The 18,802-nt window shown below is 46.5% G+C and overlaps 1 protein-coding gene across 2 annotated transcripts in view; it reads right to left on the reverse strand.

Annotated features, from left to right (window-relative positions):
* PRKCE (protein kinase C epsilon) overlaps window positions 1-18,802 on the reverse strand; it is a 514,416-nt gene that overhangs the window by 189,409 nt on the left and 306,205 nt on the right. For both annotated transcript variants that reach the window (XM_047782147.1, XM_047782148.1), the window contains 2 exons: window positions 2,983-3,142; window positions 171-205 (listed from right to left, as the gene is read on the reverse strand). In XM_047782147.1, the coding sequence (XP_047638103.1) occupies window positions 171-205; window positions 2,983-3,142 (195 nt within the window). The remainder of the gene's footprint in view (window positions 1-170; window positions 206-2,982; window positions 3,143-18,802) is intronic.

The following is an 18,802-nucleotide window of genomic DNA, read 5'->3' on the forward strand; positions in this document are numbered from 1 at the left end:
GCAGGGACAGAGGAAAGCAGGGCCTTGCTCGGTGGAGAGGGGGCATGAGCGTTGCCAAGCATACAGGGCCTCTGAGTGTCATGCAAGCCAGCACCCACTTCCTGTGGGCGGGGGTGATCTGGATCAACCCACGGGGCCCCATGGGCTGACTTCATACAACACCCTCTTACCTTGACACTGGTATCCCTGCTTCCCTATGACACCCCTGAAAAGAAGAGCACAACCCTTAAGAAAATGAACTTCAGCAGGTCAAAAGCCACCCAAAGCCACCCCATTCTGACCATTCCACCACTGCCCGCGGTATACCAATGCTGCTGGGGTCCACCCAGCAGCACACTGGTCTCACTCCCACCTATGGGATCCTTAAGATGACACCTTCTGAAAGCCCACAGAGGGCAGCCCTACCACTTGGAATGGGCACAAAGTTTGGCCAGTGTCAGGACTTGGTTTCCTATACAAATAGCCATTCTGGGGAGCCAGCCATGTTCTGGAAAGTCAGGGGGCCTCTGCTTGCTCTCTGCAGGTTTCCAGTCACCAAGCGGGCCCTCCTCTGGGGATAATCATGGAGGAGGGCTGCTGCTGGCAGGCATGTTCCCGGACCTTCCAGAAGCAGCCAAAGATTATGGGGGGGGGGGCAGGGAGTCAGTCTGCCATGTACGTGAAGGCCGACATGAGTGACTCCATGGCCAGAGTAGGGTCCCCTAGGGAAGGTTTAGCCTCATCCTGGACACAGAGCAACCTAACCAATGTGGCCTAAGCCCTGTCCTCAGGACACTATTACCAACCGGTCAGCTCCTACAGTGTCCAGCTCACAGCAGAGCCAGAAGTCAGCGGGCTATGGCTAAGGAAACCTGGAGTCCAGAGGCGCTGGCCACGGGCTGAGAGGAGAGCTGAGGCTCTAAGACGCAGCTTTCAAAACCTAGTCCCCCAGTTCATGACCCAAATACAGGAGGGGAGGTCAGAGGGTTGCCAGCCCCAGGAATAAGAGGTGTCTATGGGTGGAACGGGGTGTTACTTCCTTTTTTTTTTTTTTTGGTCTTTTTGTCTTTTTAGGGCCATACTCGCAGCATATGGGGGTTCCCAGGCTAGGGCTCTAATCAGAGCTGTAGCCACCAGCCTATACCACAGCCACAGCAACACAGGGTCCAAGCCGCGTATATGACCTACACCACAGCTCACGGCAATGCCGGATCCTGGACCCACTGAGGAAGGCCAGGGATTGAACCCACAACCTCATGGTTCCTAGTCGGATTCGTTAACCACTGAGCCACGACGGGAACACCCAGGGGAGTTACTTCTGATTCAGTCGGCTTGAGCTGGCTCTGAGCTGCGTCACCTCAGATATCTGTATTGACCTCTGTGACTAGTTTTTCGAAAACTACCCACATGAGAGGAGGCATTTCTGGACACGGTGGCCCGCAGGGTGCCATTTGATCGTCCCCCATCTGGGTTGCTGCTGCCGTCTGGCCTCGCTCACTCTCCCCTGTGAGATCCCAGTATGTTGGCAAACTTTACAAAGCGCTAGAGAGGTTGCCAGGAGGGCTGAGCAGGAGCCATTAGTCGTACTCAGCAGGGGTGGAATCAGGCCTCTGACACTTCCGAGCTAAAGGCCTGCAGGCTAGTCTCATTGCCGAGCCTTGGTACTGTCGTTAGTGGCATGAGGTTCATAATACATAGCTCATAGGATGCTGGAAAGAGAGATTTCCAGTGCCAAAGAGAGATGCTGGCACATGGTAGATAGTCATTAAAAGTTCCCCTCTAATTCCCAAGGCCAGGGCTCCTTTATCCTTCTCCACCTCCCGCAAAGGTCCACTACTTACCATCTCTGCCTATCAAAATTGTAGTCATCATGAAAGGAGAAGGGCCACCTCCTCCAGGAAGCCTTCCCTGAGCAATCCAGCCAACGCTCCCTCTGAAATCTCAGCATCCTGGCAGCATCAGCTCTCACAGTTACTAAGAACTGCTCTGGGTTATAAATATTGGCAATCTGATGGTTTTAAAACTTATTATAGGAAGTTCCTATCGTGGCTCAGTGGGTTACGAACCCAACTAGTATCTGTAAGGATGCGGGTTCAATCCCTGGCCTCACTCAGTGGGTTAAGGATCCGGCATTGCTGTGAGCTGTGGTGTAGGTCACAGGCACAGCTCAGATCTGACGTTGCTGTGGCTGTGGTGTAGGCCAGCAGCTGCAGCTCCAATTCGATCCCTAGCCTAGAAACTTCATATGCCACACATGTGGCCATAAAAAGCAAAAAAAAAAATTCAAATGTATGCAAAAATAGAGAGGTGAATATAATGAACCTTCATGTACCCATCACCCAGTTCCAAAAATGATCAATACACGGCCAGCCTTATTTCATTTCTACCCTGAGCCCGAGCCCCTCCTTTCAGGTTATTTCTTCTACCAAATCTGAAACATCCTATCGTTTTATTTGTAAATAATTCAGTTTGTCTCTCTAAAATATAAGCATTTAAAAGAAACACATTGGAGTTCCCGTCGTGGCACAGCAGAAACGAATCTGACTAGGAACCATGAGGTTGCGGGCCTTGCTCAGTGGGTTAAGGATCCAGCGTTGCTGTGAGCTGTGGTGTAGGTCACAGATATGGCTCGGATCTGGTGTTGCTGTGGCTCTGGCGTAGGCTGGTAGCAACAGCTCCGATTAGACCCCTAGCCTGGGAACCTCCACATGCCGCGGGTACCGCCCTAGAAAGACAAAAAAACACAAAATAAAAGAAAAATAAAAGAAACACACTACCATTATAAAAATCTTAAATATAGTTATCAGGAACCATAGTTCCTTCTTTCCTTTTATCCCCCAAGCACCAAACACTTAACCTTTCAGAAAAGTCTTCTATAGTCAAATAAAGAAATAAAGCGCATCAGCATTTTGCACACAGCTTCTCATCTCAACCCGTTCCCATGCTTCTTGCTGCTGAGAAGGCATAACTAACTAGAGGTTGCTGAGAGAGAGGGGGCCTTACCAGATGAAATCTCTGCAGTGGGAGCAGTAGGTGGGCTGCCGAAGGTAGGTGGCCATGAACTTGTGGCCGTTGACCTGGTGGACTCTGCGCCTGACTGCCCCCTGCCGCTTCCTGGGCCGCATGCGCTCCCGGAACACGCGTTCTTCATTGTCTTTAGGGGCTGGAGGAGGACAAGAGCAGAGAAGAAAACATGGGCAGGGTTAGTGCACCTTGAAAATAACTTCCTGCGGGGTGGGCTTCTCCAGCCAAGGAGACCTGGAGGTGGGAGGGAGTGTGGGGGCAGCCTCCGTCGGCGGAGGGATTCAAGGGCGCGAGGAGCCTCACTGTTCAGCTCCAGGAGCGAGCATCGCATGATGGGAAGGCCCAGTCTGTGCACTCGCCCTGGGCAGCTGCACTGAGCATCCATCCCAGTCCCGTTCCAGCTCCAGGTGAGGCCGCTCCGCTCCACCCCACCCCAGCTACATGTTGCAAGGGTGTGGGGTGGAAAGGCTCAAGGTTCAAAGCTTGCTTAAACTTGTGAGCTGTGAGACCTTGGACGGCTGGTGTTCCTCACCCGGGGCCTCTCCCGGCACTGTCCTCTGTCAACGGGGAGAAGCTTGTGGGCCCCAAGGGCCATTGCCCAGAGGAGGCAAAGGTGTGACTCTGCTCTGCACCCAGCTGCCCAGCTCAGAGAAGCAGCTGTCTTTTAAACCTGGCTTTTCTACATCATCCTTCTTACCTCGGCAGGACAAGGAAGAAGCCTTTCCCCAAAGGCTAAAAGGAGAGGGAAACAGGACACTGAAAGCAGTTTCCAGAAGGCTCAAGACCCACCCCCGTGGGTTTTGAGACCCTACTGGAGACCGAAAGAGCTTCCTCACGTCTTCCTTCCCTGCCCATCAAAGACTGTCCCAGACCTAAGAACGCCCTGCAAAGGGACAACAAAAAACGATGACGGTAATTGTTAGGGACTGAACATCAGCCACCACGACCCCGGCCCCGCCCCACCAAATTCATATGACGAAACTCTAAACCTCAGTGCAATAGTGTGGAGGGGGGAGCCTTTGGGAGGTTAATTAGGTTTAGATGCAGGCACGAGGGTGGGGCCCCCACGATGGGATTATACCCTTACATGAAAAGACCTGAGCTGGCTCACTCTCTGCCACATGAGGACACAATGAGAGGGCGGCTGTCGACAAGCCCAGAAGAGCATCCTCACTGGAACCCCACCATGCTGGCCTCTTTATCTTGGACTTCCAGCCTCCGGAACGGTGAGACATACATTTCTGTCCCAGCCTGTGGTATTTTGTCACGGCCCCCTGAGCAGAATAACACAGTGAGGCTGGGAGCTAACTTTCATTGAGGGCTTACACTGTGGCAGGTGCTATGCTCAATGCATTACATGCAGTACCTCGCTGATTCTTGACAACCACCCTACCTGAAGGCAGCTGCTTTTACCCTCGTTTTGCAGGTTCAAGCAACCTGTTTCCATTAATACAGCTCTCTGGTGGTGGAGCCCAGAATCTAAACCAAAGAGGTCACGGTTCCACTGGCCACACGCTGCCCTGAGGGACAGCCCACTCTCCCTACCGCAAGTCCCTAAAGCTCTCACCAGGAAGAGCTGAACTGCCTGTGGCTCCCCCAAGGGCAGAGGAGACAGGTTATGGGTCTCCTGCCAGGCTCCCGGCACTCTCAGGCAGGCCCTGGCAGGTCCCCAGCATGGCACAACTGAACATGCATGCACTGGGAAAGCTCCATGCCCTCCCCCATTCCTCCTGCACCAGCCAGTGTCTGACTCCCCAGCATAACAGTGTCAACAGTCCTTGGGGGGAAGAATCTTTCCTTCCTCTTGGAATATAAGGTTCCCTGCCGCTGAGGTCACATGTAAGAGCCAAACGTCTGCTTAATCCAAGGGCATCTTGTCCATCTAGAGAAGGGAGGGGTGGAGAGAAAGTCACACTGAAGGAGAAAAAGAGCGAGAACAACAGGGAGCAAATGCCCAGCGTGTGCTTTTAGAGGGAGGCCGCCCCCAAGCAAATAGGCAGAGCTCCCAATTGGCTGGGAGGCAGCCCTCAGTGCTCCCAGGCTGCATCCTCAGCATGGCCCGGTGACCCAGATAGGGGTCTGTTCCTGGGCCCCCTGCTTCCTGGCCCCCAGCCTGCCTGGCTTTCCTTTTTACACGGGGCTTATTGTTTCAAAAAGGTCTCTGACATTGTCCACCTTCTGGGTATAGAAAGCCCACCGCCTCCTACTTGGCCACAACCTAAGGGGTGAGACTCAGCCGAGCAAATTCTCATGGGAAGATCCCAAATCTAACACAACGTCTACACGCATGACTAACAAGTATACACATGACAATCATCATGTAATTGCACAATTAGAGGTGATTTTCACTTCTGCTTCATATTTTCAGTATATTTCAAATATTCTATTTTTATAATCTGGGGGGAAAAAAAACATAGTATCAAAAAAACCCCAAATCTTTTCAATAGTCCTTACTTGCCACAAACCTGATCTACAAAAATCCAAACCCCCCAGTTCGACCCTGGGCAGCTCAAATCCGACTAGGAACCATGAGGTTGCGGGTTCGATCCCTGGCCTTGCTCAGTGGGTTAAGGATCTGGCGTTGCTGTGAGCTATAGTGTAGGTGGCAGGTGCCGCTCAGATCCCGAGTTACTGTGGCTGTGGCATAGGCTGGCAGCTACAGCTCCAACTGGACCCTTAGCCTAGGAACCTCCATATGCTGAGGGGCGGCCCTAAAAAAGCCAAAAAAAAAAAAAAAAAGAATAGATTTATAAATGTATAGACATATTTGTGTGTATAATATCAATATACTATATATCCAATATATCATGTATAGACATATTTGTGTGTATAATATCAATATACTGTATATCCAATATATCACGTATAATTTATATATTACATAATTACATATAATATAGCATGATATATTAATATCATTAGCATATGATTAACTACAACATACATGATTATAATAATAATATATTGTTATATAATATGCAACATATGATATACATATATATAGGTTGGCTGAACCATAGTTTGAACTTCACACCTAAAAACTTCAGCTTTATCTCCTAAGAACAAAGACAGTCTCTTTAACATAGCCATAGTATCAAAATCAAGAAATTTAACATTGATTTTACATTATCCAACATACAGTTCATATCCAAATCTCCCTGATTGTCCCCAAAATGTCTTTTATTGTTGCTGCTGTTTTTAGAAGTCTAATGTAGGAGCTAATTAGAGCTCATACATAGGATCTGGTTGCCATGTCTCTTTAGCGTCCTAATAGAGAACAATTTTTTTGACACTTTTCCTTTTTATGATACTTTTATGAAAATATACAAACTGTCTTTCTATGTGAATTTGTCTGTTCCCTTTTGCTTAGTTTCCAATTCAAGGGCAAATGTACAACAGAGGTCTACATATCAGCAAATCCAAATACATTCATCAAGATCATTATAGATAAGTGTGTAAACGACATGAACATAAAATTCATAGGAGGACAAATAAAATATTCACTCTTACTAGGAATTCTTAAAATGTAAACTGAAGCAGTCTCAACATACCACTGACATACCATTTAATGCCTAATAAAGAAACACATTTGTTTTAAAATGGTATTATCAGCTCCCGGGAAGGCAGCTATGAAACTGATTTATTTATTCACTGCTAGAGGCAATGTCACATAATATTTTCAGAAGCAATATTACCATACATAGCAAACATCACAAAGAGATTCATATCCTTTGATTAGGTGATTCCTTAGGCATTAACTCCTAAGTCAATAACTAAACAGAAACTAAAAGCTGTACCCTTATAACATAGATGTTCCCCATCACATGCCTAATCAGCCATCAAATAGAAATAACTTGATAGTCTCACATTAGGAGAATGGCCCAGTGAATTATGTTACAGCCATAGCAATTTTTCAATGGTGAGGAAAGACTGCATAGGAACATGGGGAGACATGGTACAATATTGCGAAAACACAAGGCACAGTATACAACCCTATGTAAGAAATATGCGCAGGCTGAAGGTCACATAAAAGAATTATGATGACATACTAGGATGATGGGGATCATACATTTTTATATTTGAAAAAATCTTCTAATGCTCTTTAATGACTTTCTGCCTAAAGCATTAGGTACTGAAAGGGCCCCTCCTGCTGTGGGAGTGGGGAGCTACATGGCATGGATGAGGAAGAAAGGGCACCAGATGTTAGCATGGAGAGCAGGAGAGAAATGATACATTTCATCAGCTTCCCAATTGCCTGTGGTTCTGAGCTGAGGGAAGAGTTACCCAGCCTGCTCCTATGCCTGTGACTTGCTCTGAAGGATGCTCTGCGCTCTCATTGGATGCACTCAGCCACGCCCACCTGGGTGATGTATCATTTACTGCAGCTCATAAGGCAAAACCAACACTGGCCTTCCTTCCAGAGGGCCCTTCCAGCCCTGCACAGACTGTATCATGGCTGCATCTGCCACACAGTAGAAGGAGTGACCCAAGTCAGGAGGGGCCAGCACAAAGTTGGATAACTCCTGTGATACTTTCCATGGGAATGAAGACCGGTCAGATATCCAGCAAGAGTTCACCAAGGCATAAAGCTAAGGAGACACCCTATGAAGAAGCTACGAGATCCTCAGTAACCCCAACCTCCAACAACACTCCAGGAATGTTTTTTTCCTTGGTTTGGTTTGCCTGTAAGCTCAAACTCCTCGGGGCTTCTACATCAATGAGTATCTTACAACCCCAACACTCAGAAGACTCTATGACAGGTTGCAGGCAGGTGGCGGGAGAAGCAAAAAGATCCCACACCTCAACAATTATTCTGTTCATCAACCTCACCCGGCCCCTCTTCCTTGGCTGAGACTTCTCAGTCTAGACCAGAAGGACACGCACAGACATGGGGAGAGGCAGCCCCTGGCACCAAGCTCTCTGCCGTCTCTCCTGGCCAGTCTGATTATTGAAGGCATCACTGCTTCATCACCACCTCCCTCATTCCATCTCATCTTCTCCTGCACAAAAAGGGGGCTGAGCTGACAAGACTGAACACTGTTCCCAACCCAAAGTCATAAATACCCTTAATCTCAGTGCTCTTGGAATGTTTTTCATTTAGAGAACAGCTTGAAATGCTGTTAGGGAATTTCTAACAGGTTCAAACTTATGACCTCCCAGATGGCAGCTCTTCCTCCCAGGGTATGTGTATCAAGGACACATGCCCAATAATCAACAGTGCCCACTCTTGACCTGGGAGCCTGGACCAGAAAGACCAACATGCATGACCAGCCCCCTCTGGGCACCACTGTCATAACTCACTGCAGGATGGTCACCTACTCTTGATGTTCGGGGCATGCAGGAGTCTTTCCCACAAGCTGGGATGCCATGGGGGGTCTTCTTTATTTTTTCTGAATTCTCTTTTATGACCTTCTCTTTCTACCAGTATGGTTGAATGAAGAACTAGGAGACAAATTTTGCTTTTGCCTCCAATTTGCTTTATGACCTAAACCAAGTCATTTACTCTCTTTGGGGCTCCGTTTTCTCATTCATCAAGCAAAGGTGGTACAATGGCTCTGCCTAAACCCTAAGATGGCACATTCTCTCGCCCAGGTACCAACATAACATCTCTTTACTACAGGAGAATAAAATGGCCTCACCCCCAACCCGGCCCCTGCTGGGGTCTGCAGCTGCCACTGTGAGTAAAAGAGGGGTCGTGGGCATTGCCTTCCCCACCCCATCCATCAGGGGCTCTGAAGAAGCTGACTCCATCCTCAGATTTGGTGAACTCTTGGGAAGACCAGGCTGGGCAAGGAGGGCTGACTCAGCTCCAGCACGAAACAGTAAGAAATATGACTCGTTTGAGAAAAGGCTAGGAAACTCCTCAGAAGGATTTTCTTGGATCCCAAGCAAAGAATGAATCCAGTCCTTAAGGCAGGTTATTTCACAACACAAAGTAAATGATTCAACCATCCTGGCATTTTTGTCTAAATAGCTGTCAAATTTTGGATAATTCAGAAGCTGGAAAATAACAGCTACCATGTATGCGGCCCCCCCGCCAAGTGCCATTCTAAGCATCTTACATCAGAGGTACTATTCTATGTGCAAGGCACTCTTATGTTATATACCCATGAGGTTCTGTTACACAGATACCAGGTATCATTACATATGCATGAGACATTATTACATATATATCTGTAAGTGACTGACACCCTCTAATATCAAGAGGTGGTACTATTCTTGACTTACGGATAAAGAAATCCAGGCCCCAAGAGGTTGGGTATCTCATTTGTTCAAGGGCACACAGCTAACAGTGAGTGTCAGTTCAAGGATTCCCACCCTGACCCATCCATCCATCCATCCACACCTCCCAAGGATGTGGAATAGCCTGGGACCTCTGCCAGGGGGAATGGAAGCCTCTTCCTGGCTGCGGTGCACGACTCTCCACACATTCCCCCAGCTCTCCTCCAGAGACTTAGAAACAACAGCTAAACACAACTTTGGAAGTCAACTATACCCCAAAAAATTTTATTAAAAAGAGAAAAGACAGCTGAAGGGGATTAATGAATTCGTAATGTACCCACAGAATAGAATTCAACATAATGGTTTTGAAAAGTCCATATGCTAAGTCCCCCAAGAAACACTAAGTAGAAAAAGAACTAAGAGACATGTGTATAGTGTGTATGTGTACACAATGAGAAAGAGAAAAGGATAAATGCACTCAAATGACATGGGCAGAAATACACACTGAAGCTTTCTGAAGGGTAAAAAATAACCGTACATCCTAAAAGATGGGTATTACGTGGATGCTGGATGCCAGGCCCCGTTCTGGGCACAGACTCTTGGCCACCATGGATGGACAATAGCCACTCTCTAAATTGTTGTACTCAGATATTTTGGATTTGGTCCTTAATAGATAGGTCCCCACTAACAAAGCTGGGAATGACCGTGATAGCCCCAACAGTGGTGGTTATGATGGGGAAGGGGTGCTCCTGACAGAGGCGAGATGGAACCTTCCCCACTCGGTCTCTGAGGACTTTTACTTCAGTCTCCCCCTCAATCAATCTCCAGATTGACTTTTTGGACTTACTGTAAAAAACACAAGATCAACAGCAACAGAGCGACAACAAAAAAACCAACGAGGTACTGAGACTCGAAGAAGCGGCACATTTGCCCTTTATTTTCCATGAGGAAAATGGATGATGATAGTTTCAAGTAAAATAAATGCCACATGACAGTGAGTTTTTAATGATTAAGTAAATATTTATGTGATACCAAAGACTGTGTCCTACATGTTGTCCTCACACAATACATTGCAGAAAATTTCTGTTCAAAACAGGAAAGAGGAAACAGCAATGAATTGCTTGAGAGAGATCAGACTTAGGCTATCTAAATCTTCCCAGAGAGCCACAAGGCATGAATCAAAAATAAAAATCCTAAAACACACACACACACACACACACACACACACACACACACAAAAAGCAGAAATGTCCAGGAGGAGAGGCTTGGCATGGTCCTTGTGCGTGATTCCGTGTGTAATCTAATCAGGAGAGCACAGTGGCATTTCAAGATTAGCATCTCACATTTAAAGTAAGCCATCTCCTTCTCTCTCTGAATCTGGTCTGTGTTCATGGCAGGATGTATGCTCTGTCCGCTGATGAAAACAAAAAACTTTTAGCTAGTGTGTGCTTTGTAGCGGGAAAGAATGTGAAAAATGTGGATGCTTAACAGAGTAGGGAGCATAGTGTAAACTGAGGTCCAACACGGTGGTGACAGGACAATGGGATGGTCACTGAGGAAGAGAGCCTCAGGGAGAAGGGGAGGGCAGCCCCCAGTCCCACGATCCTGGCTCTGCTGCGACACACGTGGGAACACAGAGAAGCACTGAACAAGGTGGGTTGTGCCGAAGCAGGCAGTGTCCAGGCTCCGTGCCTCCTGCCTGTCCACATTCATTCATCCCCCCCCCAAACCCCATTCACAGTTACATGCGGGAGTCGCCTGGGAGCTGCTGCGCACACTTCTGGTACCCAGGAAAAGTCACTGCTTGCCAGGAGAAAAACCACACAGCAAAACCCCTCCAGGCAGGCCTGCTAAATGCTCAAAGAGCCTTCTCATCCCGGGAAATTAGCCAAGTGGGGCACCAGCCAAGGGTGGGGCCAGAGTCCTCGCCGGGGCCAGTGATGGGTCCTGTGATTCACATCCCAGGAAACCTAGCTGTTGCTGAACTCCTGATTACCTGAGCCCCGCGGAGCTCGTGGCCATGAGTTCATGTTTCTAAAATGCTCTATTAGAAAACACCTGTGGGGGAGCAGTCACACAAGTCTTAGCCAGCACTCTGACCTCTGTCAAGTCCCAGGGGCTACTTGGCAATCATAGGGAGGGGGGTGTCATTTGCCAAGTGAAAGGTGACGACCTCTCCTATTTTCAAATATGTAATAAGGCTTTTAATGCCACAGGCACCCCAGACAAAAAGATTATGGGATTATTGACTGAAAACCCCCCAGCCAGCCAGTGCTGTTGATACCAGCTGTTCCACATCTTCCAGTCGGCGGCAGGCAGGATTCAGGAAGGTTCAAGCAGAATGCACTGAAAATCACACCCTCTCATGCCAAGTGGCCCCTTCCCGCCTCATCCCAGGCTCCCCAGAGCTTCTCAAAGGTAAGTGCCTGCACCATTTCCCAAAATACCAAACACTGAACTCACTTTGTTTTCTTCAAACTCCTTTGTGGGCTAAGGCAGTTGTGTATTGCTGCTAGTATTTTAAAGCTGAAATTCCAAAGAAAAACCATAGCCCTTCCCAGAGGGATCTAGGAGTCCTGAGCTCAGTTCCCAGGAAGTTGGCCAGGTCGTTAATTCTTACCAGACTACCTGGGAAGGAAGAATACTTTCAGGGGAGTCAAGATAAAAACAAGAAAACAACAAGGGCAATGAAAGACCCATAAGACAAAGGAGATGGAGAAAGAAGTTACAAGAAATAAATATGATGATTATCAAAGCACCAAGTCCAGGCCGGTCATTGGCCAAAAGAGCCCTACAAGCTTCCCAGAGAGCAGGTGGTTCCCTGTCTTACTCTCCCCATCCTGTGGTCCTTACTGACCAGGAAGTGAGCCCCCCTTCCTCCCAGTAACCCAGGCCCCAGGGCAGGGTGTTAGGGGGATGGACCTTCCTTAGGAGGCTTAACATAGGTGAACAAGCCCCAGATCCTTGTACAGAAACAGCCACCATCATCTGGTGCCTGCAGAACTTATATCTTTCCCCTGGCTTCAAAAGATTGCTTCAACTTTTCCTGATGGGTCTTATGGTCCACTGAGACTGTGACCAGAACTGTGCATGTGGAGAGAGGGATGAAGAGGTCAAAAACAATAATGTTTTTAACAACAGAAAGCAAATCATCCCTTAATCCAACTCTATGCTGCTTCAAGGCTCACAGGCTCTGACCACACACACACACACACACACTCACACTCTCACACACTCACACAGTTTCCTGCCTCCCTGCAGCTAACACCTCAGTGTTGCCAGCCAGGGAACACTGCAGTCCAGAAAAACTAATGAATTCCCAGAATTGCCTCTTAGAGCCTCAGAAACACCTCTCTCTCCATGAGCTGTCTTCTATAGTGATATGAGAATGTTGGGGAAAGAACAGCCACAGTGCAAGGAGAAAAATGGGTTTCTCATAGCTTTACCAGACAATAAAGACATCTGCTAAATTTTCAGTCTCGTATCTAGAAACTCCCATACACAGAAAATGAAAACCATCAAGAACAAAAGATGGGGGTGGGGAAGGGGAAACCCTTGTTTTCTTTCCAGTTTTGGGGGTTTTTGTCTTTTTGTCTTTTTAGGGCCACACCAGTGGCACATAGAGGTTCCCAGGCTAGGGGTCTAATCGGAGATGTAGCCGCCAGCCTACACCACAGCCACAGCAACGCCAGATCCAAGCAGCATCTGCAACCTACACCATAGCTCATGACAATGCCGGATTCTTAACCCGTTGAGCGAAGCCAGGGATCAAACCCCTTGTCCTCATGGGTGCTAGTCGGGTTCATTAACCACTGAGCCATGATGGGAACTCCTCTTTCCAGTTTAATGAACCTGAGAAAATATTCTGAGGGCACAGATGCTTAAGGGAGATTCAGTTAGTTAGCTTAGATTTTTGTGCTAATGAAGAGCAAGTGGAAACCAAATTCCCCAAATACGTATGTTATCTCTGTCTAGAAGGACAATATGACTGGCTACAGGCTCTGCCTTGAGTCTCAGCAAACTTCCTGCAGATACACCTTCTTGGTCACCAGGGCCCTGGGAAAGAAGTGGTTATGGCTAAACGTTACCCACCTTCCCTCCCCAAGCCCAATTCCCATGCTAGAGCTCACTACCTCGGGGCAGCCCAAGAGTCATGTCTTTATTTATGGAAGATGGCACTTGCCTAACCTGGAAGGGTGGGCCCTGAATACTGTGTAGTCACCTGCTCGCTCTTTCAGTAGGTCTTGGCTTAAGCATTAACTGGGACTAGACAACAAAAGTTAAGCTGAGGTTGAGGTCTATGGGACAGTCTTAAGAGTCTCGAGAATCCCTAGTGAAAGATTAGCAATGCCCCCCCACCCCACCCAAGCATATCTCTGCCACATCTCTGCAGTGCTTGTGAGTCTGGCTGTCCCTAAGGGATTGTGAGACGCCTGAGAGGAAAGAACTGAAATCCCCCTAGAGGTAAGACTTGGAAAGAAACTTCACTTTCTGGGAGAGAAAAAGAAAGGGTTGAGTGAGCCAGTCTCCAAAATGACCCTGTCCCCAACCATGGATCCCTGCCTCCTGGAATTCACTCTTCCTACAATGACTAGAGATGCCCTGCTATCTTCTGTAACCAAAAAGATTTTGCAGAAATGAAAAAGCAGTGTGACATTGCAGGTTCCACCTTGCTCTCTCTTGAAAAGTCAGCTGCCATGTCCTGAGGACACTCAAGCAGCCCGACAGAGAGGTCCATCCTACGGGAAGCTAAGACCTGCTGTCAGTCACCACTGACTGATGAGCCATGTGTGTCAGCCATCCTGGAACCGGATCCTCCAGCCCCAGCTGAGCCTTCTGCCAACCACAGCCCTGGCTAATGTCCTGTCTGCAATCTCATCAGGCGCCATAGGCCGGAACCATCCAGCTAGCCCTGCTCCTGAATTCCTGAGCCACAGAAAGTGCATGAGAAAATACATATGTCTTATTGTCTTAAGCTGCTAAATTTGGGATAATCTGCTACTCAGCAATAGACACCTAATTCAGGTGGAACACATGAACCAAGCAGAAGAGACGCAGGGTAAATACTGGAAGGAAAATGTTTTAACTGGGAGAATTGTTCATTCACTTGACTAGTAATTACTGAGTGCCTCCGGGGTGCTAGGTACCAGGCCTTTGTGCTACACATGTATCTGCCTATGGAGAGAGACAAAGGAAAATAAGAGAGACTATATTAGAATCACTATCACAGGGATCCCAGAGCCCAAGTAAAAGTGAGTTAGGCCGACCTGGCTCCAGAGAGCTGGGAATTCAGAGATACTGATGTCCTAAAAACCAAATGATCCCTGTTGCTTTCAGCACCACTGTATCAGCTTTATCCTTTAAGCTTGAGGCTTTAAGCCCTATTAAAACACGGATCCTCTGGGAGGGCTGTTATGAGGTTAGTAGGATGAACTTCGGATCCTTCTTGGAGAGGTTGTACTGGGAAGGTAGAAAAATCTCGTGGAACTCACAGGGAGAGTGGTGTTAGGAGATAAATTGAGGAAATGCTACAGTCCTAAAGCAAAAGACAAAAATCCATTTCTTAAACACATCCAACAACAGAAATAAGTTGTTAATCATTTACCAGATAGAGTGATTCAAATATGTTTTCTTGACTTCTCAAAGGGTCCTGCGAGATTGGTATTATTATCTCCACTAGACAGACTGGGGCTTGGAGGGATCTAGGTGACTCACCCAAGGCGCATCGTTATTAAGCGGTAGAGCCAGATTCTGTACCAAGGACTGTCTAACGCCCAGCTTCACGGTCTCCCCACCAAGCTACACATGTTAAAGAATATAAAACTGACATTTTACCCCCTTTTCTTCCCATAAAGAAACTGGGAAAAACACTCAAGAAAATTCAAGCATATTCTTATTATTCTAACAGGTGGTTTACTTTTTTTTTTTTTTAATGAACTTTCCTTCTCCAATGCTATCAATGAAAAAGCTGTGTAAAAACCTCTCGGCAGATTGGAAGGGGTGCGAGAGGCCCACTTCTCTTAAGTGAATATAGGGTTTGATGAGAAGGGTGGAAAGTTATTTTGGAAAACAGACTCCCTGCAGAGTAATGGAAAATCAAAACTCCCAGAGACGGCACTCTCGCCCGACACAGCACACACGTCAGGGAGCACAGGGGAGCGACAGGCACAGGACCAGAGCCCCTCCTTGCAGCCCATTTGTACTGCTTCTGGATGTTTCCTACAGGACCATGAGAGGCAGGCGGAGACAGGAGATGTGTGAGGTGCGATGCACAAGCGAAGATACTCATTACAAGGCAACAACTTCCCAGAACAGAAAGTGTATACCTGCTGGAGCCAAGCCAGGAAGAAAGTTTTCCATCAAGGTGTTCCCTAAACCTGCCCCGAGCCATCTCACCGTCAGCAGGAATATGGAGCCATGAGGGAAAAGTCTATTTTCTGTCTATATGGGTTCCTTCTTCACTCCTGAGGCTACAAAGATGAAAGTTAATGTTTTTTTTTTTTGTAATTAACATTACCCTCTTTCTCCAAAGAGAGCAGTAAGCAAAGGTCCGGATCAAATCCATTACTAGAAAATTAGAAGTAAGAGGTTAAAATACCATCTGTGTGTGTGAGTGTGTGTGTTTGTAAGGCAGAGGGACTAAAATGACAATGTGACATATCTTTTGTTCTTTCAAACCATCTTCCTGAGGGGGGAAAAAAAAAAGACTTCAGTGTTGAAAGGGCAAGGCGTCCTTCTTTTATTCGGGAACTGCTAGGGCCTCTCTGGTGAGCAGCCTAGTGTAAACGATCCATTGGAGAGGAGAGCTCTTAATGCATCTACTGCCCAATGAGTGGAACGAGGTAATGATTTGGTTCTTGCGCTGGGACGTTTGGGGCCTTTGAAAGCTCATGTAATATTCCTCCCCTTTATCTGCTGCTCAGGAGAACGCCAGTGGATTTCTGGGTGAAGGTGACCTGAAACTTTACAAACCATTAACCAGAAGCACTTCTGGTTGATTCTCAATCTATCAGCCTGAAATGTACACCCAGCAGACCCTGACTTGGCTCTCTCTTATGTTGATGCTCCACTGCTCGAAAACCTCCCTGGGCATCAGAAGTGGCTTCTCGCTCTTTTAGCGGAGATCTCATTTCTTGTTGGCAGGTGCTGGCAAGGGAGTTCAAGAAAAGCTTTTGAAGGCCAGAAAGAATGCAGAAAAGGTTCTTCTCTCTTTCAGATAATGGCCACAGAGAATGGCCACAGGTTTTTGTGGAATCCAAGTTAGAAAACTGAAGCACCCAGAAGAAGTCTGTTAACATCGTTCTATCACCGTTGTCTTCTAAACAACCTAAATTCTGAAGTCTTCCTCTCAAAGTCTCAAACTCTGGCGTGCACCAGCAGTGCTTGGAGGGCTTGCTCCACACGCACTGCCGGACCCATCCTCAGAGTTTCTCATTCAGCAAGTCTGCAGAGGGGCTGAGAGTTCTGTTTCTAACAAGTTCACAAGTGATCTTCATGCTGACGGTCTGGGTCCAGACTCCGAGAACAGTCTAGACCACGTTATTCCTTACCTGGATCACCTAAAAGCGATACACTTATTTATTCACAAGAAAGTAGGGCCTTGCTTAGGACGTAGAAAAACCGGGAAGACCATCACTTCTACCATGACAACAAAACACAGACACATAGATCACTGGACCAGAATAAAGCCCAGAGTCCACACATATATGTTCAGCTGATTCTCAACAAAGGTGGAAAGGCGATTCGATGGAGAAATTATAGTTTTTTCAACAAATGATGCTGGGAAAATGTCCGTGTGCAAAAATATAAGCATAGTTTCATACCTTGCATCTTATACAAGAACTAACTCAAAGGACAGACAAAAATGTGAAACCTAAAACTATAAAAGGAGAAGGAGGAACATGTAGGGGAAACATCCTTGTGACCTTGGGGTTAAGTAAAGCTTTATTAGCTCTGACACTAAAAGCGCAGTTCACAAAAGATAAATTGAACATCAAATTAATAACTGCTATTCAAAAGACTTTGTTAAAAGAAAAGTCACCAAATGGGAAAAAAATTTGCAAAATACATAGCTAGTAATATAAAAATATTATATATAATAAATATATAATATAAAAACATATAGTATATATAAATTATATATTATATATAATATATATAGAATACATAAAGATCTCTCAAAACTCAATAAAATAACCCAATTAAAAACAAGCTAAAGATTTGAAAGCTACCTCATCAAAAAATCTATGAATGGCGATTAAGCATGAAAAGATGCTGAACATTAGTTTTAGCAAAATGAAAATTATAACCACAGTGACACCACTACATTGGTATTAGAATGACCAGCGTTAAGATAACAGCAGCAGCGGCACAGCATCGACAATATTAAAATAAAACTTGAAAATAATCAGGTTCTGACGAGGGATGCAAAGTAACTAGAACTTTCACTGCTGGTGGGAAAACAAAATAGTTTCTCCACTTTGGAAAACACTCTTCAGTTTCTTACAAAATCAAATGCACGCTTACCATGCATGATCCCACAATCCCATTCCTAGGTATTTACTCAACTGAAATGAAAACTTAGATTCTCATAGAAACCTACAGGAAAAAGTCTACAGCAATTTTATTTGTAATTGTCAAAAACTGTAAATGATCCAAACCCATTACTGATGCAATCAACAACATGGCCTGATCTCAAACACACCATGCTAAATGAAAAGCAGCCAAGCTCAAAAGGCTACACAGTGTATGACTCCATCTGAGTGACATACTAGAAAATGCAATGCTAGAGGCCCTGAAAAGGGATCAGTGGTTGCCAGGGGCTAGGGGTGAGCAAGGGGTTTGACTAGGAAAGGGAAAGTTAATAGGAGCATTTTGGAAGGTGGTGAAACTCTTCTACACTCTGATCACAAGGAGGGAGTGTAGTTACATGACTGTATGTGTTTGTCAAAAAACTCACAAAACTGCTAAAAAAAAAAGTGAATTTCATGGCATGTAAATGATACCTTAAAATTTCTTTTTTTTTTTTTTTTTCTTTTTAGGGCCACACCCATGGCACATGGAAATTTTCAGGCTAGGGGTTAAATCGGAGCTGTAGCTGCTGGCCTAGGCCACAGCCACAACAATGCAGGATCCAAGCCACATCTGCTACCTACACTGCAGCTCATGGCAATTGCTGGATCCTTAACCACTCAGAGAGGCCAGGGATTGAACCCTCATCCTCATGGATCTTAGTTGGGATCAATACCGCTGAGCCACAATGGGAACTCCTGATGATACCTTCAATTTTTTAAAAAATGGGAAAAAAGTAATGAGGGTGGACCTACCAGAAGCTCAGCCCTGTGTCAAGAGCTACTAAAGGTACAAAGAACCATGCTGAGGACTGTTTAAAATGAACATCTGACTCAAGCTTTTCAACAGCCTTGACAACTGAGAACTCAAGTGAGCAGAAAAGGCTGTAAACATGGATCCAGGGAAGCCCAGGGTATCTGGCATAAACCTGGGCCCCTCTGCTGTGTGCTTCTGCCTTTGATCTATGGGCATTTCATGCTGCCTCCCCCTGCTCTCAGCACCCTAA

The sequence above is a fragment of the Phacochoerus africanus genome, chromosome 5 (assembly GCF_016906955.1).
Source record: "Phacochoerus africanus isolate WHEZ1 chromosome 5, ROS_Pafr_v1, whole genome shotgun sequence".
Lineage (NCBI taxonomy): Eukaryota > Metazoa > Chordata > Mammalia > Artiodactyla > Suidae > Phacochoerus > Phacochoerus africanus.